The sequence below is a fragment of the Coenobita brevimanus genome, chromosome 99 (assembly GCF_032717465.1).
Source record: "Coenobita brevimanus isolate Jiangsu-jjx chromosome 99, ASM3271746v2, whole genome shotgun sequence".
Lineage (NCBI taxonomy): Eukaryota > Metazoa > Arthropoda > Malacostraca > Decapoda > Coenobitidae > Coenobita > Coenobita brevimanus.
The window spans coordinates 7,563,343-7,586,994 of record NC_137052.1 but is presented as its reverse complement, the minus strand read 5'-3'; the positions used below and the strand labels follow the sequence as shown (position 1 = coordinate 7,586,994).

Here is a 23,652-nt window from a genome sequence, read left to right as displayed (position 1 = left end):
CACAAAGGAAAGTGACACGAGGAAGACCTGGCCGGGTCAGACTGGGTCTGTGTGTGTTGCCGCTCACGAGGGTTTAATGTACTATTTTTTTATTTACTAAGAAATTGGCATATTTTTGGTTATATTCCCGCACATTATCTTATAATCATAATTGTGACATTATTACCCACCCCAGAACTACGGCAAAAGCCAATAGGTGAGTACATTTTTTTTTTTTTTTTAGCAATTCTGTAAAATATTTATGCCACGTTTCTGTATTGCCGTATAAATATTTCATGCGCAATAAGTTTAATGGTCTTTCATATATCATAATACATACGTTAACATTGTATTCATATGTGTTTATCTTATTTGTGATGCCTTTTACATATATAACAGCAGTTTCACATCGCGAGTTTGGGAAACATAGCACCACTGTACAGAGGTTGGTGCCCCACCCTAGCCGCCTGTTTAGAGTAGTACCACCAAAGCAATCTACAATTTTTATCGTTTACTCCCCACCTAACGTCTTTAATGCCTATTCTAACTCTCTTTACCTCTTTCCAGAAAATTTTCTTGCATTCTCTCCAATTTACACTCAAATATCTTCCTAATTCCTCATCCACTCTCTTCTTACTCTCTCTTCCTAATATTTTCAACTCTCTCTTCCTCTCTACATATATCTTTCTCATCCGTCTCTCACCTTCCTCCACGCCCCAATTTCTCATTCACTTACTATATACTTTCTTCTCTTGTCCCACAGCCTGTTTCGCCTCTTCTTTCCATCATGCTGTTCCTTGCACCCCGTTTCGTCTTCTCTTCACCCCACACACCACCTCACATGCTTCACAGACCTCTGTGAATATCTTGCACATACCTTCCATGTCCTCCATCTGCTCCAAATCATATTTACCCAATCGCTCCTTTACTTCACTCTTATATTCTGCCTTTTTTACATCCTCTTGTAAACTTTCTACCCTCCTTGTATAAACTACTTCCTCTTGTCCTTCCCTTCTTCTAGTCCTCATTTTCATTTGGCCCTTGACTTTCACCACCACGAACTGGTGGTCAGAAAGTCCACTCCCCCAACCTCTATATGCTCTTGCATCCATTACATACTTTCTCATTCTCTCATCCACACACACATACTCCATCATTGCCCTCTGTTCATTCAGTTCACCACCCACCCTTCTCGTCACTCACCGTGTATACTTGAGGATCATTTTGTGTCTGAAGGGGTTATTGGCTATCACCAACCCTCTCCAGGCATGAAATGCCACTAGGCCACTGCCATTCTCATCCACCTCTGCAGGCACATCCCTCTTACCAACTACTCCATCCACCTTCACATTCCCTACTTTTCCATTTATATCTCCAGACAAAAGTACCCTCTCATTCCTTTCAAACTTTTCCATGCATGCTTCCACGTTTCTCCTGAACTCTTCTTTCGCTCTGCTTGCACGATCTTGGGTTGGCGTAAACATACACAATAGCCCACATTTGTAGTCCGACTTTAAGTCTTACACACGCAATCATTGGGCCAACTGATCCATACTTTCTAATATTCTCCTTCCATCTCTTGCACACAGCAATACACACTCCTTCTTTTGCCCTCTTATTCTCACCCACTGCCACTCATATACCTCATCCATGGTCCCATTCTCTCACAGTCTCACCTTGCCATTTAGTTTCAGTTAATCTACATACATCTACTTTTGCACCCTCAAGCACCTGGACAATCTCTCTCTTTCACTTCATTTGTAGCCTACCCTGTTAATTACCTTAATTTTTTGTAATGGAGATTTTTTGTATCTGATGTGCCAAATATTTTAGACGAAACCATGTCCTACAATAGAAACAACAACAGTAAATATCCTATTAATATAGTTATATATGTATATACACATGCACTTTCATTACATATTTTTGCAGCTCATGAGTCTCTTGACTTCCAAAATATTACCACCTTCTTCACAGTTATAATTTGGCCCTTGTACCAGAAAAAAGTTGATGGTCATTGTATTAATGTTTTCCAAATGCTCTCAGTATCCGTTCCAGTATTGCTTTTCATTCTGCTCTTCAGTTTCTGCATTTAATGTGATTATCCCACATACTACCTGCTACCTTTGTGTCTTATAGCCTTGTTTTGCCCTGGCGGTAGTTCTTCATTAATTATTGAGTCATTCCAGTAACCTTTGCGAATGCTTGGCTAGCTGGAAGCATTGCATAAATAGTATATATATATATATATATATATATATATATATATATATATATATATATATATATATATATATATATATATATATATATATACAGAGAGAGAGAGAGAGAGAGAGAGAGAACTTTCCTTCAGTGCATTTACACAAGTACCGTGTTTCAAGTTCCAGTTCCTTTACATATCAGCACTTTACTCTTAACCACATTTACCTTCACATTGCTGTATTTACTATTAATAATTGCATGACTGGTTTAAGTTCCATAAGAAATACAAAAAAAAAAAAAAAAAAAAGTGCCTTTATCATCCAACTTTTTTCACTGGAGCTTTCATCTTTCATCACACCATCCTCATCCACATGGACAAATCATATAGGTAAATGAAAATATTGTCACATTTATCACCTTATGATAACAGTTGCCAAAGGGTCAAGTGTGCCAAACTGGAATGAACAGGCGAAAGAAGCTGTTGTACAAAAAAAAAGAAGTTGATAAAAAGTTGAGAGACGGAAGAGTTAAATAAAAATCTGGAAAAGAGTGATAAGAGAAAGGATAGAGTGAATGAGGAGTCCAAAAGAAATCTGAGTGCAAAGTGGAGGAAATGTAAGACATGGTTTTGGAGGGAGTTTAAGCAAGACAAAATGATATGTTGTGCAGTGGGGAAGTGATAGATAATAATGGCTGAAATATTGGTGAAGAGAGGAGAGAGGGTGATTATAGGTATACCTCTATATGATATGGTAAACAAATAAGCTAAACAGAGAGGGATTATGGAAGGTTCTGTGTATGTATGGTGTAGAGGATAAGCTGCTGAGTGCTGTTAGGAACTTTTACAATGGTAGTGAATCATGTATAAGGGTAGGTCATTAACTAAGTGAATGGTTGGTGTGAGACAAGGTTTTGTGATGTCCCCGAGTTGGTTCAGTATATAATGGATATGGATGGGGTTATAAAAGAGGTAAAATCATGAGTAATGGAGAGTGTGTAGGCTTTGATAAATTACTGTGTGGTTAAAGATGGGATATCTTAAACCTGATGTATGCTGCCAATGCACTGTTGCTTATTAACAACGGACAAGAGTTCGGGAGACTGGTGCATCGTGTTGTATATGTCCGTGAGTGTCGTGCTTTGAAAATAAATGACAAGTGTGAAGCAATGGTTGTTGAGAGAGAAGGTGACTGAGGATTCCGTGAGGTTGAATTGGAATGTGGCCCATTCAATTGGGCTAACTCTGCTAGTGTCATGTCCATCAAGTTTTTTTTTTTTTTTTCTAGCTCTTTGGATCCTACCTCACCCCACCCTAGGGTGGGAAAGGAGGTCTGGGTGATGATTATGATGTGATCCTAGTAACCTAATGCAAATATGCTAATTTGAGTACAGTACATAAAAATGCAAGTACAAATAAAATACAAATATTGTATATCGTCAGATATAAATCAGAGTATGTAAGGAAAATTATACATTACACATTATATGGTACATTATTTATAACATGTTTCCTTTACTGTAATATCTAGTAAAGTACTGTACTGTACTTTTTAGTATAACATCTTATGGAAATAAATGCCTGTATAAGGATAAGAACTATGTGTCAATTTCATTCTGGCCATTTCTAGGTCAAGGTTAGCAATTTCTATTTGTCTTTAAACTAATAATAGTCTCATTTCAGCTGCTTTCTGGTTCACTTTTCCTTATTCGTATTTTACCTCTGCTGCTTTCAAAAGAGGTTCAGCTTCACGTCTCCTAGCATCTGTCTCTTCTTTGTGACTATCCAACATCTGTAGCCTTTTCTCCCACAGGTGCTGCTGTTGCTCCTCTGCCTTCATCCTCTTGGCTGCCACAGCTTGGGAGGTTTCATCAAACTGTAATGACCTCTGTGTCTTCCTTTTGTTAGAAGAGGCAACAGCTGGTTTGTTGGCTAAGATGGGAGTGGGGGTGGTGGTGGTGGTGGGAGTGGTGGTGTTGGTGTTGGTGGTGGAGGAACACTGCCTGCCATCAGTGAGTGTAGCTGACACTCAAACGGTGGCAGAAGAAATGGTTCCTTCCCTTGCACCACTGTTGTTACCGAGGCTGCTCTTCCATCAGCTGCCAATGAAAACTTGAATTAGCATGTGTTACATCCCCGTCCCACACTGCCACAGGCTCCATCAGCAGTAGTACAGTATTGGAAAGGACGTTCCCCAATGAGTCATTCTTCCTATGATCAGCCTTTAGGTGTACAGTACACAGAATCAGCTGGGGCGTTGTAAATAAACACTGGCTTCCTGAGTTCACTGTCTTTATTTTCCAAATAATTACACTTAATGCTTTCCAACGTCATTTCACTATTCTCACAAGCACTGGAACTATACAAACTTTACTAAATGTAGTTACACTTAATGCCTGACGACACTTCACTACTTTCACAAGTACCGATGTTATACAAACTTCAGTAACACTTCACTGTTTTCACAAGAACAAACTTCACCGACAGTGACACTGTACTACACCCAAACTGAACTGAAAACCAACTGAACTTCAACTAGTCTTTTCCCTACCCTTATATAAGCTTGCATTGTTCTAGAATTATCTACATTTTACGAGAACAACAGTTGCCAACTCGAAGATATCCAGTATATGCAAAAGCTTTCTTACATTACATAACACTAAATTATTTAGCATACAGACCCAAATCAAACTACACAGTTTAACTATCACATAAATAAAACATTATAGACAAAAAGAACACAAAAATTAATGCATAACTTACAAAATAACTATGCTCACAAACAGCAGGCAAACTGGCCACACTAACTCGTACCGAAGCTACGATAAACAACAGGAAATGTCGAGAAGCTCCTCGACTACCTAACTGGCAAATCTCGCTTCTTAACACTACCCCCTCCATAGTCCTTGGTCATCCCAACAAAACTACACAATATATACAAACATAAACCTCAGTCCTAATGGAACATCTAACTATACACAAGATAATCCTTTAACTTATCAGGTCTTCTTCTATGCCGCTTCCGACAACGTCCTTGCTCATCCACGCAGTCCACTCCTCCAGGAAGGTCTTGGTCCTCTTCCTGATTCACTTCTTCCCTCGAGAAACTGTCACCATCCTCTTGCACTTCAGCTTCTTGGTCCTCCTCAACATCCTCGCATGCAGGAGACCTTGATTCCTCGGAGACGTCCCAGCTGTACTGTCCTGGCCCGTGATACTGCCGCAGACAGTTCACGAGTACAACCTTTGGGCAAGACTTCTTGCCTCCCTGAATCCAATGCGTTACGTCTGATACGCGGTCCAACATAGTGTAAGGCCCATCCCATGGGCTCTGCAGCTTCTGTGACTGTCCCTTCCTTCACTGAGGATTGTATAACTAAAATGCCTGATTTGGGCTCAAGAAACAACAAAACAACCCCAGAACGAGCCCAGGGAGAGATAGACAGCACGCAGTCCAGCTCCGTGCGAGAGGGACGTAAGTCCCTCCTGGCCGCGCGCCCCTATGACCCGCAACACGCCCGCTACCACCATAGCAGGAAATCGCAACTACCTTGCGGGCGACCCGACCCTTGACAACATCAGGGTGGAGCTGTTTCTCCAGCTCCTTCCAGCACCCCTGAGATGGCCGATAGCTGCTCAACCCTCCTGAAGGAGATGGCCTCCAGCCGCTCTGAGGGAAATAAGGAGACGTTCTGCAGCTGCTTCTGCCTTCATCAGGAGACGGCCTGTAGCTGCTCTGAAGGTGCCTTTCCCGAGACGGCCTGTAGCTGCTCAACCCTCTGGAAGGAGACGGCCTGCAGCTGCTCTGAGGAAAATCATGAAACGGCCTGCAGCCACTCACGCCTTCGTCAGCAGATGGCCTGTAGCCTCTCTGAAGATGCGCTTGGGTCTGCTGGTAGCTGCTTCCCTCCCCAGGCCACGGCAAGTAGCCGGGCCTTAGCGACACTCAGTAGCCGTGCCCCTAGAAGGCCACGTCCAGTAGCCAGGCCCTACGGTAGGAGACGGCCTGTAGCCACTCCTCCATCAGGAGCTGACTCCTGTCCTCCCACCCACGACTCAGAGGAAGTCCACAGCCTAGAGGAGTACTGGAGAGGCCCCTTGACTTCCCCTGGCCTCTTCTCCCTGCAACCAGCTCTGGAGAGGACCCACCTGACCGACCCTGAATTAGGCTGGTGCCACAGCCCCGCCCTGACGGCGCCGACAAGCACAGGGGACTGTAGCCCTCGGGAACCCCAGACCGCCCCCAGGACCCCCGGGTGGAATCTCCCCACATCCCGACGAAAAAGATCTTCATCCTCCATCAGGCACCTAAGCGAGAAGTTCAGGCAGTTGTTCAGCCCCAGCCCTGAGGGTCAGATTCCAGCCGGCAACCCTGAAAGCACGGGGCTCTTCGCCACCCTCAGCCCCGGACGAGAAAGGACGCCCTTGCGCGTGATCCCGTGGCCTCTGGATGTAGAGGCCCAGGGCGGAAACAGTCAGTAATGAGGCTGTGACACCTCCGCTGCCCCGGTACCTGACCGCAACGACACCCAGATCCGAAAGAAGTGACAGTGATAGCACATCGCCTGTGACTCAGTGATATAAAGGCAGAGCAGTGAATTAACTCATAACCGGAAGTTTGTAAGAAAACACCAGTTTAACCCGTCACGTCCCGAGGTTTTCCGCACCTCCGACATCCCCCAGTCCCGAGGTATTTTTGATTTTTTTTTTTTTTGGCTAAAACCTTCGCTTTTGGTGAGAAACATCGAAAATTCATAGAGAAATCGCTCACCTGAGGTTTAAAGTGCCCAATCCAGGTAGGAGTTCCTCCTTACCTGAGTGGGTTTTCTAACGAGCTGGCACCAAAGAAAACGAGTTCTATGGGAGGGTAACTATTTTATCCACTCATAAACGGTATTTGTTTATTTACTTGGTACGAATGTATATGTCAATCAATCAATCATTTCCTGTGGCACCCTCGGGGATGCATAGGGCCTCGATGAACTCACACCACCACATCCTATCTTGTGCTAACTCCTCAAGATCTCCCCAACACTCATCTCCAGCTTCCCGTCTCATTGTCCTCACCCACGTCTCTTTTGGCCTTCCTCTACCTCTCCTACCAAGTGCCACCCACCCTGGTGTACCTCGTACTATTCCCTGTCTCCTATACACATGTCCTAGCCACTTCCATCGTGAGAATCTAACATATTCATCGATCGGCTGCACTCCCGTTATTTCTCTAATTCTACTATTTGGTATCCTTTCCCACCACTTAACTCCTAATATTCTTCTAAGTGCTTTATTTTCAAACACCAAGAATTTATTTTCCATAGTCACTGTGCTGTACCAAGACTCGTGTCCATAAATTAAGATACTCCTAACCATTACCTTATAAAGTTTGATTTTTGTATGCACAGAGAAATTGTTATTATTCCAAATATTTTTAAGCATTCCCATTGCCTGATTAGCCTTCTTTAACCTTTCCTCGAATTCAAGGTTCAAAGAACCATCCTTGGCTAAATAAGTACCTAAATATTTAAACCTATCAACTTGCTTTACAACCATACCTCCAATTACACATTCCTGCGCATTTTCCATATTCATATTGATTATTTCAGTTTTTCCACAATTAATAACCAAACCCACCTTGCGACCTTCACTCACCAAACAGTCCAACACTCTCTGCATCTCTTCTGGCCCATCACAAATCAAAACTATATCATCTGCATAATCTAAATCCAAAAGTTTCCTGTTATCTCCCCAAAGTATACCTGCACCGGTTTCTGTTCCAACACGTTTCATAATGTAATCAATGACCAATATAAATAGTAAAGGCGATAGAACACCACCTTGAATTACTCCGGACTTGACTTCAAACGAATCACTCAGACAACCATCAACCATCACTTTACAAAATGTGTCCTCATGCATGTTCATAATGACCCTCACAAACTCCTCTGGTATTCCATAATGTCTCATGATCTTCCCCATAGACTCTCTCGAAACACTATCAAAAGCCTTTTCAAAATCAACAAAACAAAGACGTAACGGTACTCTTATTTCATTAACTTGCTGCATCAAATGCCTAACTATAAAGATCTGATCATTGCAACCACGTCCCTTTCTAAAACCAGCCTGTTCATCCCTCAGAATACCCTCAACCACCGGCTCCAACCTATTTAACAACACTCTACAGAAAACTTTCAAAGCTATCGGTGACAAAGAGATTCCCCTCCAATTACCACATTCACTCAGGTCTCCCTTCTTCGGAACTTTAACAATTACACCATTCTTCCAAACTGATGGTAGTAACCCCGTCACCCATATCTTATTGAATAGCTTGGTCAAGATCATTATTAATCTATCCCCCTCCACTTTAAACATTTCCGGAAATAAACCATCCTCCCCTGGTGCCTTATTATTCTTTAACTGTTTTACTGCTTTCTCCACTTCTGCAAGCCTCAACTCTCCTGTTTCTATATTTAAATCTTCCTGAGCAGACGGTATATCCTCTTCTGGTGGTATTGGTCTATTAAGAACTGTCTCAAAATGCTCTTTCCATCTATTTTTAATATCTCCATCTTTGGTCAATAAATTTCCTTCTCTGTCTCTAATTGGTATTTCCTTGCGTTTACCTGCATTACCACTCAGTTCTCTAATCGATTCATATGCTATTCTTTGACTCTGTCCATCATTTTTGTTTATTAGGATTTCAGTCTCTGCAACCTTTTCATCCACACATCTTCTTTTATCTCTCCTAGCTAACCTTCTTACTTCTAAATTCAAACTCCAGTACGCAGCTCTTGCTAATTCAATCTCTCGTTCATCAACGCATTGCATCTCACTCCTCAATTTAGCCTCACCTCTCTTTTTTATCATATCCCACGTTTCCTCTGATATCCATTTCTTTCTCCTGAATCTATGTCTCCTTCCAATCGTACATTCAGCAGTCTCATGCAAAACTTTGTTCACAACCACCCACATCTCATCTACACTTCTCTCCCCCTCTTCCAACGTTTCCAACACCAAAAACCTATTTCTGCATTCTAATCTGAATTCCTCCTTTTCTTCTCCTTCCCTTCTAAGCTTAACAATATCGTATCTACCAACACCAGATTTTTCCTTCTTCTGATTTTTAAGTTTAAACCTTATTTTTGCAATGCTGAGTTGATGGTCACTACCAATATCCGCTCCCCGTTTAACATGAACATCTAGCAGAGAACTTCTATGCCTCCTACTGATAGCGATGTGATCAATCTGATTTTTATATTTTCCACACGGCGACACCCAAGTTGTCTTGTGTATATTGCAATGCTGAAAGAGTGTGCCCCCGATGACTAAGTCATTTGCTAGACAGAAGCTTCCAAACCTCACTCCGTTTTCACTCATCCTACTACCAACTCCCATCTTACCCATACATGCCTCAAATCCCTCATTTGAACAGCCCATTACTGCATTAAAGTCTCCAACGCAGATCAAAACATCATGTCTAGGTACCCTTCCTACTCCTTCTTGCAACTTTTCATAAAATGTGTCTTTCCTTTCATCGAGTGCATCATTAGTAGGTGCATAACACACAAACAGACTGATGTTGCCATGATTTGATTTAAACCGTGCATATAGCAATCGCTCATCTATAGGATCCCACTCACATAAAGCCTTATTTGCTTTACAACCCAGCAACAATCCTACTCCCTGATAAGGCATTCCGTCCTGTCGACCAGATATCAATAAACGTATACCATCCTCCAAATCCAACTTATCGACTCCTGTTAATCTAGTTTCTGTCAGAGCACAAATATCAAGTCCGTAATTTTGAAAAACCTTCACTAACTCATCAATTTTACCGTCATGATTTAGCGTTCTCACATTCCAGTTACCAATTTTAATTGTATTTTTTGCATTGACAAAGGAATTAGATTGTAATTGAGGCAACCGTGAGATTCTTAGCACCCCCTGCCCATTTAAGGGCTGCACGGGACTGGGGGCCATTATTGTTCTTTCAGAGTCCATCAAGGTTTCTTTGGCTAACTTCCTGAACACCTCGCCATTGTGTTGCAGTCGCAGTAGACAGCTAACTTGCCTGATTGCCCACACCCGAAAGACCCAGCTATGCTGTAGCCAGTCACGTGCCGGCATGCTTCCCAGCCATTTCACTCTCAAGGAGTTCCTCTGCCTGAGAAAGCAACCACCCCCCTGCTCCCGAGGGCTTTTGATCTGTGTAGGTAGAGGGCGATCACTCCCTCACTAGCCATATACAGTGTATATACAGTGTATAGGCTACACTCACCATAAATATGTAGTATGACAGTATATTGGTTTTCAAGCAGTAATATAAGCATTATAAGCATTGTTTCACTCACTAACTAATCACCATACCTGACCTATTTTTGCCACACTACCTGATCATTATTTCTGGCTGATTCTTCTTCTAATGCTATGTAAACATTGTCCTCCACATTGTCATCGATTGGGGAATCACTCTGGCCCTGAATAACTTTACTAGCCAGGTCACTGGTAACAGGTCCTTTGCCAAGACAATGTCGTGAGGGGGGGAGGGGGGAGGTTATGCAGTGTAAGGCATTGTCCCAGCTTGGTATCTTGTACAGGAATAGAGGAAGGTGTCCCGTGTATACATACGAAAAATCACGTGCGAAAATTGAAAATTGTGCAAATTAGCGACCTTGCAATTGCACGACGTACTGGTACGTCGCCGGGACTGGCAAATGCAAATCGTTGCAACGTACCCATACGTCGACGGGATGGGGCGGGTTAATATCAAAGTGGTGGGGTGAGTGAAAGTGACAGTACAACAGTGAACACGACCTGCCAGTGAGATACAGGTCCATTATAGTGATTATGTTACCATCTGATCACACTTCCTATTTCTGAAACTGTACCCAGACCCTAGTGCCGAAGCAACACTTACCAACAGTGAAATAGTGCTAGCCACCCCCCGAATATATAGAGTTTGGACTATCTATCTATCTATAGCCCGACGCCCTAATCCCGCAAAGGGTGGCCGCAGACAAAACGCCTCCAAGTCGCTCTGTCACCCACCATTTGACTACCCTCCCCCCAACTCACCCCCCCCTCCCTCATATACATCTCAACTCCATCCCTCCACCTCATCCTCGGTCTACCTCTCCCTCTCCCTCCCTCCACCTCACCTACATACACCCTCTTAGTCAGTCTTTCATTCTCCATTCTCTTCACATGTCCAAACCACCTCAGTGTATTTCTCCTAATCTCAACCACATCCACATCCACCCCACAGCGTTCCTTCACTTCTTCATTCATCAACCTGTCCCTCCACGTAACTCCACATGCTCCTCTTAAGTAACTCATTTCCACTGCTCTCACTCTTGACTTGTTCCCCTCTTGCAAAGTTCATGCCTCGCTTCCATACATCAGGGTAGGGATCACAATACTATCATGCAGTGACTTCTTAACTTCCATACTCACCTCCCTATTTCTCATCACTGATTTCAGTGTACCAACAACCTTCCTTCCCTGCTGTACCCTTTCACGCACTTCATCTCCCAAAGTTCCATCCTTACTCATCACACTACCCAAGTACTTGAATGCACTCACATTCTCCATATCCTCACCATCCAACCTCAGTGCACACTCTGTGACTTCATTCCTCTCAAACACCATAACTTTACTTTTGTTTACATTAACTTTCAGATTCCTATAGCTGATAGTGTATAAACCTCTGTCCAAGAGCTATCCATTTTTGACTCAAGCCGTATCCTGCGTGATACTGATAACCCAAATCTAGATGTAAGATTCGTAATGATCCAGTGTATCTGTATTTGTGACATCTACTCGTTCCACTGTACGACTTAGTAATACACGTGTAAGGTTGTTGCCTTGGGTTTTTGTGTCCTGCCTCTCTCCTATTTGTCTAAGATCCGGTCTAGAAAGAGAGCCCAGCTATGCACTAGGCGTTTGAGGAAAAGGAAGCCGACCCTTAAAACACCTAGGATTACACTGGTGGACAGCGGTGGTTCTTGATCCGGGTATACGAGAGAGGTAATCAGGAAATACTGGAAAAATTGCAACCAAAATGCCTGGGCAATTACCTAAGTTCGACCCTGAACAGTATGATGTTCACACATACCTGGCAATTATTAAACCTTTACTAGATATCGATTTCGAGGCAAAATCGATATCTAGCAAAGGTTTAATAATTGCCAGGTATGTGTGAACATCATATTGTTCGGGGTCGAACTTAGGATGATAAGCAGAAAGTTGCAGTCACACTCCCACTACTGGGCAAAGCGGCAGCTAATATAGTACCCAAGATCGTCCCGGGGCTCACCTGAGAGAATTACATGAAACTCGTGATCCAAACCATCACCCCATCACTAGGTAAAGTGGTTGCGCAATCCCAAGTGGATAGTTTAACTTTCGATGGCAACTTAGATGATACTTTAATCCAGGCAAGGCGTCTGGTCACCACCGCCTACCCGGAGGCAGATGACGAAACCCGGGAACAACTCATGTTTCACACACTTATCAGGATCCTCCCCAGTTTCATCAAAGGACATTTTATCATACATGACCCTACAGGAGACCTGGAGAAAGATATCCAAGTAACGAGGCGCCTTCTAGCCATCCACTCCACCCCTCAACACATTGGCGCAGTCGATCAGTTTCCCACGGGCATCATCGCAATTGACCCGTGGGAATTTTCTGCTTGCAGCCATGGATGCCCTATTAATAACATCTGCAAGCAGCTCAAAGCTGCCTGACATAGCAGGACAACCCGAGGGTGCCTACGCCAACTGACCCTAGCTTAGGGGAAACAGAAACAGGAATAAAAAGCACAGAAGGTGCCCACCACCACCCCCACACCCCTGTATCCTAGAAGGGGCCACCTTACATCCCCCCCCCAGTCTATGACGAGGAAACAGCACGTTTCCTTTCACTCTCCTCACTCTACCTCTTGTCTTTTACCCTCTTCTTTCTCTGACCCACCCTCACCCACCCCCTCTTTCTTGTTCACCTCCCCTACCCCACCCTCAACCTCACCATCCCCACGGACCCCCAGCTTATCCCCAATAACTTCACCAGATGCTTCACCATCCACCACACCCCGCACCTCATACCCACCACTCCATCACGAGCTCAGCCCCCTGTCGCCACCTACACTGCCCCATCACCGAACAGCCAGACAACACCGCGAGGCAGCACCTGCCCCACACCACCGGCTCCTTCACTGCCCACACCTCACCCCGCCTTACCTTGCCTCCGACAACACACACCACCCGCCACACTCCACTCCTCAGCCTCTCCCACCCCACCACCGCCACCAATACAACCACCTCCAACCAAGCCACCACGGTTCCACCAATGCACACCGCCTGCCACCACCCTCACACCCCCACAATCCCCTGGCTTTGCACCTACTGCCCATCCCACACCACAAGCACAGAACCCTGCCACCGCCCAAACCACCCCACCACCAAACACCAGAATGGCACCACATGACTGCACTCCCTCCTCACCACCCACACCTCAAGCCACCTCACCTGCCACCTCACCACCACTGCCGACCTCCAGTGCCAGAGCATCCTCACACCCCCACACACCACCCACCTCAAGCCCCACCGCCTCGCCCACGCCCACCATCGGAGCGCTGCCTAAAACTACCCCATCCTGGCACACCACCTCCACCGCAACGCCACACACGGCTACAGCACCAAAGGGCCGCGCACTCACCTCACCACCCACTCCCACCCTAAAACCTTCCATCACCCGCTCTGGCCACCTTCCACCCCCGCCCGCAAGATACAATACCACCTCCCCAACCCCAACTCTGCCTTCCCCGCCGCCGCCAACCCTCCCTCTGACTCTTATGACAGCTACATCTCACCCTCACATTCTCCACATGCCTCCCCCTCCCCATCGTCCCCCACCCCGCCGTCCACCACACTGCATCACACCTCACCTGAAGGCCAACTGACACCGGTACTCCCGGCTCCTCACCCACACCCTCACAACTGCCCTCTCCACACCCTCTGCCTACCACCCCGTTCCCAACCTCCTCACCTACCATCTCAGGTCACTTCCCCCACACCCGCCCTTCCTCACCTTCCACCCCCGCTGCCTCCACTGAACCTGCAGTCACACCACTGCCCCAGCATGCCGCCACAACACCTACAGCCCACACCGACCCAGCAACACAACGCCGCACGCCCAACTCACCATCCACACCCACTCTCAAGACCACCATCACCTGCTTGGGGCACCTACCATGCTCACCCCCAAGATGCGTTGCCACCCTCATCCCTCCCGACTCACCACCAAACCCTACTCCTTCCTCCACTCACACTCCTAACACTCGAACACCAGCAACACCCCGAACCTTGAGAGTTCGGCATGCTACATGGGCACCACCCATTGGGCGCAGGCACTGAGTCCGCAGCCCCCTCCAGCTCCTGCAGCTCCTCTACAACACCAACGATGTATCCATCCTCTTTATGACCTGTGACCTGACCTCTCCTGAAAACCCAGCCACCATGGCTTGGACAGCCCTACTACAGCAACTACAACTGGCCCACCACATCGACACCATCCAAGTTTATCACCTTCAGTCACGGAGTCGTGACTGTTTTCTTGATGAAGGTGGTAAAATGCCGGGTTTGAGCTCCAGAAACAACACAACACCCCCAGAAGGAGCCAACGGAGAGGTAGACAGCGTGCGGTCCAGCTCTGTGTGAGAGGGAGGTAATTCCCCCTGGGCCATGCATCCCTATGACCCGCAACTTGCCCGCCAGCACCATAGCAGGAAACCGCAACTAACTCGCTGGCGACCAAACCCTCAACAACATCGGGGTGGAGCTTTTTTCCAGCTCCTGCCAGCACCCCTGAGACAACTGATAGCCGCTCAACCCTCCTGAAGGAGACGGCCTGCAGCCACTCTGAGGGAAATAAGGAGACGGCCTGCAGCCACTCACACCTTCGTCAGGAGACGGCCTGTAGCTGCTCTGGTGTCCTCCTTGAGACAGCTTGTAGCCGCTCAACCCTCCTGAAGGAGACGGCCTGTAGCTACTCGGAGGGGAATCAGGAGATGGCCTGCAGCCATTCCCGCCTTTGTCAGGAGATGGCCTATAGCTGCTCTGAAGGTGCCTTTCCCAAGATGGCCTGTAGCCACTCTGAGGGAAATCAGGAGATGGCCTGCAGCCGCTCCTGCCTTTTTCAGGAGACGGCCTGTAGCCTCTCTGAAGATGCCCTTGGGTCTGCTGGTAGCTGCTTCCCTCCCCAGGCCATGACCAGTAGCCGGGCCTTAGCGACCGCAGGTAGCCGCGCCCCTAGAAGGCCATGGCCAGTAGCCGGGCCATACAGTAGGAGATGGCCTGTAGCTGCTCCTCCGTCAGGAGCTGACTCCTGTCCTCCCACCCACGACTCGGAGGGAGTCCCCAGCCTAGAGGAGTACTGGAGAGGCCCTGTGACTTCCCCCGGCCTCTTCTTCCTGCAACCGGCTCTGGAGAGGACCCACCTGACCGACCCCGACGTAGGCCGGTGCCGCAGCCCTGCCCTGATGGCGCTGACAAGCGCTGGGGACCGCAGCCCTTGGGAACCCCAGACCTCCCCCAGGACTCCCGGGCGGAATCTCCCCACACTCCGACGAAGGAGATCTTCATCCTCCATCAGGCACCTGAGCGAGAAGTTCAGGCAGTTGTTCGGGCCCAGCCCTGAGGGTCAGACTCCAGCCCCCAGCCCTGAAAGCATGAGGCTCTTCGCCACCCACAGCCCCGGACGAGAGAGGATGCCCCTGCGCATGATCCAGTGGCCTCTGGATGTAGAGGCCCCTGGCAGAACCCAGCCCCGTCAGTAGTGAGGCTGTGACACCTCCACCGCCCCTGTACCTGACCGCCACGACCCCTAGATCCGAAAGGAACGACAGTGATAGCATAGCACCCGTGACTCAGTGATATAAAGGCAGAGCAGTGAATTAACTCATAACGGAAGTCCGTAAGAAAACACCAGTTTAATATCAAAGTGGTGGGGTGAGTGAAAGTGACAGTGCAACAGTGAACACGGCCTCCCAGTGAGATACGGGTCCATTATAGTGACTATGTTACCATCTGATCACACTTCCTATTTCTGAAACTGTACCCAGACCCTAGTGCCGAAGCAACACTTACCAACAGTGAAATAGTGCCAGCCACCCCCCAAATATATAGAGTTCAGACTTCTTCTGACCGATAGTGCATAAACTTCTGTCCAAGAGCTATCCATTTTTGACTCAAGCCGTATCCTGCGTGATACTGATAACCCATATCTAGACATAAAATTTGTAATGATCCAGTGTATCTGTATTTGTGACATCTGCTCGATCCACTGTACGACTTAGTATTACACGTGTAAGGTTGTTGCCTTGGGTTTTTGTGTCCTGCCTCTCTCGTATTTGACTAGGCTCTGGTCTAGAAAGAGAGCCCAGCTACACACTAGGCGTTTGGGGTAGGGGAAGCCGACCCTTAAAACACCTAGCATTACAATAACCAAACTTGATCACCACATCTGAAGCTCATCTGATTTTCCTTGGCATCATACTTGCACTTCATCACCTCTCCTGAAAACTTGATGGCTTCTTGCACTTGATGAGTTTCCTCAGCCAGCCTTTCCTGGAGATGCTTCGCATAGCTGGAGCTGTCTGTAGGCAGCTCTTCACCAGGTGGTCTTCCCATTAACAGGTCAACGGATAAGCATAAATCGTGGCCCAGCATAAGTTTTGCAGGTGTCCAGCTGGTAGACTATGGGATGCAGACCAATAAGCCATCGGCAATGCAAGTAATTTCTGGTCCCATTCTTTTTCTCCATCAACGTAGTACTTAGCCAGCTCATGTCACAGGGTCCAGTTAAATTTCTCCACCATCCCATCTAACTGTGGCCTTAGTGGGGTCGTCCTGGTCTTCGTGATCCCCAATAACTTGCAGCACTCACAGAACAAAGCAGACTCGAAGTTTCTACCCTGGTCTGAACGTAGCTCTTGTGGCATCTCAAAACAACAGAAAAACTGATTAACCAATACCTGAGCAACAGTCGCAGCCTCTTGATCAGGGATGGCATAGGCTTCTGGCCACTTTGTGAAGTAGTCCATGGCGACACATATATACCGGTTTCCTCTTTCATTGAGTGGCAAAGGTCCAGCAATGTCCACTGCAACTCTTTCCATCTGTGAACCCTCTTGGTACAGCTGAAGATGGGCACAACCACGTTTCTTGGGTCCCTTCTTGGCACAACACACATCACAGGGCTGTCACCACTCTTCAACATCCTTGCGCATGCCAATCCAGCAGAACCTCTGTTGCAGCCGGCCAGGGGCGCAGTCAGAATTATAATTCGGGGGGGGGGGGCCGCACAATTTCTGCAACTCATCATCATCCCCCATCCTCTCCACATGCCCAAACCATCTCAATCTACCCCTCCTCATCACAACACCAATGCACTCCAATCCCATCCTACCTCACAACTCTTCCTTCATAAACCTAGGCCCCCCTCTCCCCCACGCCTCGCACTTAAGGACGCACTGCACTATGCATATTCCGTAGTTAAGAGTTCCACTAAGTTTCCTGTGGTTATTTATGCTGAAAAATTTCACTGAGAAATCAGCTTTTTATAATCATGAAAGGCTTTGTCCACCTCCTGCATCGTAAAAGGTACAGTTCCTGCTAATAAGACAGGTCCACCAACGTTATACTGCCGAAATCATCATCAGCATACAGTATATCATCACAAACTGGCCAATTGCATTTATCAGTTCCTCTCCATTCCAAAAATTTCATTGTACAATTCTTTTTCCCTGCTTTTAATACTATATCAACACATATTTTTTTTGCCGTACTCCACATCACAGAATTTTCTCTCTTATAGGGCATACATGCAACCTGAAAATGAGAAACATCCAGGGGACAAGGTGGTAGTATGGACCACTTTTTTGTTTCGGTAGAAAATACCAATTTTAAAGGCAAAAACTGCATCAATAACCGTCAGAAGTATTGACAAATTTTATCCTTAAAACGCATTCAGAATTATAATGAGAAAAATTAAACCATTCAAATGCCACAACTTTTTATTCAGGCACATCCAAAAGAGTGGGTCTTGGAAAATGGGGTGGTAATATGAAATTACTGGGGTGGTAATATGAAACAATTTTGAAAATAACAAAAATAATATTTCTTTTTAGGACACATAAATAATTTTACTGTGAAAATGTATGTTTAAGAACAGAAGTCAAAAATGAAAATATCATTTTCACACCGACTACACAAGACATGACCCATCCCTGGCACACTACACATTGAACCCATACTTCTCCTGATTTGGACTTCGTGAATTTTTCTGAACAAAAAAGACAGTGTTCATCATCTCTGCCAGGATTTGCTTCTCCCACAATTTCTTCTAGCGAGTTTGAGTAGATGAGAATGAGAGGGCAAAGGAAGGAGTATGTATAGTTGTGAGTAAAAGACGGAAGAGGAGCATAAGACAGTATGGATCAGTTGGGTCAAGGATTATGTGGGTAAAGTTGAAAGTTGGAATACAAATGTGGGCGATTGTGTGTGTGTATGCGCCAACGCAAGATCGTGCTAGAAGAGTGAGAGAAGAGTTCTGGACAAATGTAGAAGTGTGCATGGATAAGTTTGGAAGGAATGAGAGAGTGTTTTTGATTGGTGATATGAATGGTAAAGTTGGGAATGTGAAGGTGGATGGAATAGTTGGTGAGTGGGGTGTGCCTGCTGAGATAGATGAGAATGGGAGTGCGTTAGTGGACATTTGTGCTGGGAGGGGGTTGGTGATAGCCAATACCCTCTTCAGGCACAAAATGATCCACAGGTATACATGGCGAGTGATGAGAAGGGTGGGTGGTGACCTGAATGAAAGGAGGGCAATGATTGATTATGTGTGTTTGGATGAAAGGATGTGAAGATGTGTAATGGATGCAAGAGTTTATAGAGGCTGGGGGAGTGCACTTTCTGACCACTACTTGGTGGTGGCCAGAATTAGAATTCAAGTAAGATGGAGGGATAGTAGAAGGGAAAGACGAGAGGAAGGAGTAGTTGCAAGAAGAATGGAAAGGTTACAAGAGGGTGAGAAAATGGCAGAGTACAAGAGAGAAGTGGAGGAACGATTGGGCAAATATGAATTGGAGCAGATGGGAGACGTGGAAGGTGTGTGCAGGATATTTACAGAAGAAATATGTGCAGCATGTGATGTGGTCTGTGGAAGGAAGAGAAGACGGAGGGGGGTGCAAGGAACAGCGTGGTGGACTGAAGAGGTGAAACAGGCTGTGGCACAAAAGAAGAAAGCATACAATGAATGGATAAGAAATAGGGGCGTGGAAGAAGTTGAGAGGCGGAAGAGAGAGTTATATGTAGAAAGAAAGAGAGAGGTGAAAAGATTAGTAAGAGTAAGAAGAGAGTGGATGAGGAATTTGAGTGTAAAGTGGTGGGACTGTAAGAAAATGTTCTGGAAAGAGGTGAAAAGAGTAAGACAGGGTGGAAGTGAAGTTAGCAGGGGAGTGAAAGATAAAAATGGTAGATTACTAGTGGAGTAGGGAGAAAAAGTAAGCAGATGGAGGGAACACTTTAAGGATTTGTTGAACGTAGAGGATGGAAGTAATGCTAGTATAAGTGGCTGGGGAATGGCTGGGAGAAGGAGGGAGGTGAGAAGAAAGGAAGAAATCAGTAGGATAGAAGTTGTGGAAGCAATGAAGAAAGTTAAATCGGGGAAAACCCCAGGAATTGATGGAGTGTGTGGTGAAATGCTGAAGCATGGGGGAGAGATAGTAGTAGAATGGATGTGGAAGATGTGCAGATTGGCCTGGGAGGAAGGTAGAGTCCCGGAGTATTGGAAGTCAGGTATAATTATTCCCTTGTACAAAGGAAAAGAGGAAAAAGAAGTGTGTGGTAATCATAGGGGCATTTGTCTTCTTAGTATAATAGGAAAAGTGTATGGTAGGATACTTACTGACAGAGTTAGAGAAAGAACAGAGAAAGTAGTTGGGAAGAAGAGGAGGCTTTAGGAAGGGAAGAGGTTGTGTAGATCAGATATTCATTCTTAGATCTTTAGTGGAAAAGTTTCTAGAGAAGGGAAAGAAGTTGTATGCGGCTTTCATGGATTTGGAGAAAGCATATGACAGGGTGGATAGACAAGGATTGTGGAAAGTGTTAAGTATATATGGAGTAGATGGGAAGTAGCTGAATGCTGTGAAGAGTATGTACGATGGTGCTATGGCTGCAGTGCGTGTGGATGGTGAACTAAGTGAATTTTTCTCATTGAAAGTTGGGTTGAAACAGGGATGTGTCATGTCTCCATGGTTGTTCAATCTGTACATGGATGGGGTAATAAAAGAGGTACAAGGTAGGGCAGTGGATGTTGGAGTGGCCCTGGTGAGAGAGGATAGTGTTTGGAAACTCCCTGTACTGTTGTTTGCAGATGATACCGTGTTGTTGAGTGAAGACGAAGGGGAGCTGCAAGGCTTGGTGGATGAGATTGGGACAGTGTGTAAGAAACGGAATCTAAAGGTGAATGTAGGGAAGAGTAAAGTGATAGTCTTTGAAAGAGGCGAAGTCAGTGAATGTACAGCGAGGTTGGATGGTGAGGAATTGGAAAATGTGAGTACGTTTAAGTACTTGGGTAGTGTGATGAGTAAGGATGGCGGTTTGGAAGGTGAAGTGCTTGAAAGGGTACAGCAGGGAAGAAAGGTTGCCGGTTCTTTGAAAGCAGTGATAAGGAACAGGGAAGTGAGCATGGAAGTGAAAAAGTTACTACATGACAGTATTGTGATACCAACTCTAACGTACGGAAGTGAAGCTTGGACGTTGTTGGAAGAACACAAGTCAAGAGTGAGAGCAGTGGAAATGAGTTATTTAAGAGGAGCCTGTGGAGTCACATGGAGAGACAGGCTGACGAATGAGGATATAAAGGAGCGTTGTGGTGTTGATGTGGATGTCATAGGAAGCGTTATGAGGAACACACTGAGGTGGTTTGGCCATGTGGAGAGGATGGAGGGTGAAAGACTGACGAAGAAAGTGTATGTGAGTGAGGTGGAGGGGGGAAGAGGGAGGGGGAGGCCGAGGATGAGATGGAGGGATGAGGTGGAGAGGTATATGAGAGAGGGGGGTGTGAGTTGGGAGCAGGGCAGTGAAATGGTGGGGGACAGGGCGACTTGGAGGCGATTTGTTTGTGGCCACCCCAAACGGGATTGAGGCGTCTGGCAATAGATAGATAGATAGATAGAGTTTGAACTTCCAAAAGACGGACTAAGTCTCTCTTCTTCTTCAATAGAACTTTCATCCTCATTTCTGTCTTTAAAAAAAAAAAAAGTTTTTATTTTACTTTTCGCAGCTTTCCTCCACCTCCTTGTTTCTTTTCTGTGTAGGCTTGTTTGACAGATACTTTCAGAAAAAATAATTGGTGGTAATATGGAACAAGGTAAAAGGAATGGTGGTAATATGGAACACTCTGTTCCCTAATGCCACCCAACACCATTTTTAAAATGAATTAGCAGAAATTCTGTTTTTTTTTTTTTCCAGAAAACTAAATATGCCATTTTAGCAGGTGATCTTATGACTAATCATCACACTATATATCATAGTCCATATATATCACATTTTATATAGGATAACAAATTTTTAATCTTACCCTCAAAAAAGTTTGAGTGAAAAGTAAACAATATTCTCTCACAGCACCTCACCTCGAGTGAGTGATTCCAGAACATTCTGGTGGCCTGTGGGGGAACTAATAGTTATGTTTCAGTTACCAATGGATGGCAGCACTTTTCAGCTGAGGTAAGGTCTGTTTCATATTACCACCCTGTTTCATATTCCCACCCTCTCTCCTACTTGTTGACACCCAAAACCACCATAAATACAGCAAACTATAAAATATAGTAGTATATAATGCATGAAAAGTAGGTTTTTCCTTGCCAAAATCACAAATGATATTGTCCCAGTTCACCCTGGGTAAAAAAAAATAAAAAAAATGGGGGGCGAGTCAGGACAAGTGTCTATTAATCCTTTAGCACTGATCTGCTGTAAAAATGCATTTTCCTGATAAATCACAAAAGACTAAAACAATTGAAGATTTCTCCCACCAAAAAGTAGACCTTTAGCTCTACAACTGACTGTGGGAGGGGAAAATTGGCAAAATATGTGTATTTTCAAAAATGAAATTCTGCAAAGGTCAAAATGCTACCCTTTCATATTTGCAAATTTTTCATGCATTAATCATGGTTCTATAGAAAACTAGTATTAACATTTGTAAAGCTGGGGCAGGGCTATTGAATGGGCACCATAAAATGGAAATGTCTTGGCATTTGGTATTGCAGTGCCCACTGTTACAACTCACCCTGTGTCTCGCACTGTCCCAACTCACCACACGCATCTCTAATGTCTGAAAATCCATCGTCTGTTAAATACTTCACTTAGTTCAGTGATGATTTGTGTACATCAGTGATTGCTGCCACACAGGGCACAGGTAGCTAAAGCCTGAAATATATCACAAGCAAAATCTTAAGCAATCATTGGCTTCCAGTTCCTGCGTGAACCTACATTTATGCAGAGCTCATGGCATGACATTATCATTAGTTATTATTACTGGCTGTAATAATATCCTCTGCAATGTAATGCATTTACTAAACATAAACTGACCTTTTAGAACTTGAACTTATGGAGTATAATATAGTTGGCTGCTGCGGCTGCTTCCATTTCATATAAAGTGATCCAGGGAAACCCACGGAATACGTCTTTTCACTTCTTGTCACAGTACAGTGTGCAAGTAGTGTAATTAGCAAGTTGTATGGACTGGTCACTGATGCAACATGATATAAGAGTTGACTGATGACTGATGGCACAGGTGTGTGATGAGCGAAAGACACTCAGCTGATGGCTGGTAAACGTTGCCACCATAGTTTATTTTTCTTGCTAATACTGCCACATGTAGGCCTACATGCCCACAGGCACGGCTAACTATAGTCTTTTTTTTTTTTTTCAGTTGACTTAAATGTCGGCAGTCAACATTCCACCCGCCAGAGTTAGCAATCATAAACATTACCACTCACCTTCGGACAGTGCTGCCATAAAAACCTCTCTATACCGTACTCAATTCTGTAAGATCCTTGCTGATTTCGGTATTATTTTGTGTATACATGTAATTTTCACATATGTGTTTTCACTGTCTCTTACCTAGTCAAAATAGTACGGTAAATATGCGCGGATTCTCGACCTCATTTAACCCGTCACGTTCTGACCACTTTCGCACCTCCGACACCCCCCAGTCTCAACGATTTTTGGATTTTTTTTTTTTTTTTGGCTAAAACCTCCGCTTTTGGTGAGAAACATCGAAAATTCATAGAGAAATCGCTCACCTGAGGTTTAAAATACTCGATACAGGTAGGAGTACCTCCTTACTTTACAGGGTTTTCTATCAGGCTGGCTGGAAAGAAAACGAGTTCTATGGGAGGATAACTATTC

General features: G+C 45.3%; 1 protein-coding gene and 1 long non-coding RNA gene across 2 annotated transcripts in view; one reads left to right on the top strand and one right to left on the bottom strand.

Annotated features, from left to right (window-relative positions):
- LOC145414420 (uncharacterized) overlaps positions 1-4,276 on the top strand; it is a 45,004-nt gene extending 40,728 nt beyond the window's left edge. Inside the window, exon 4 of the mRNA XM_080283955.1 lies at positions 3,996-4,276. Within this exon, the coding sequence (XP_080140081.1) occupies positions 3,996-4,090 (95 nt within the window). The 3' untranslated portion in view covers positions 4,091-4,276. The remainder of the gene's footprint in view (positions 1-3,995) is intronic.
- LOC145414369 (uncharacterized) overlaps positions 1-23,652 on the bottom strand; it is a 471,209-nt gene that overhangs the window by 281,241 nt on the left and 166,316 nt on the right. The gene's annotated exons all lie outside the window — the stretch shown is intronic.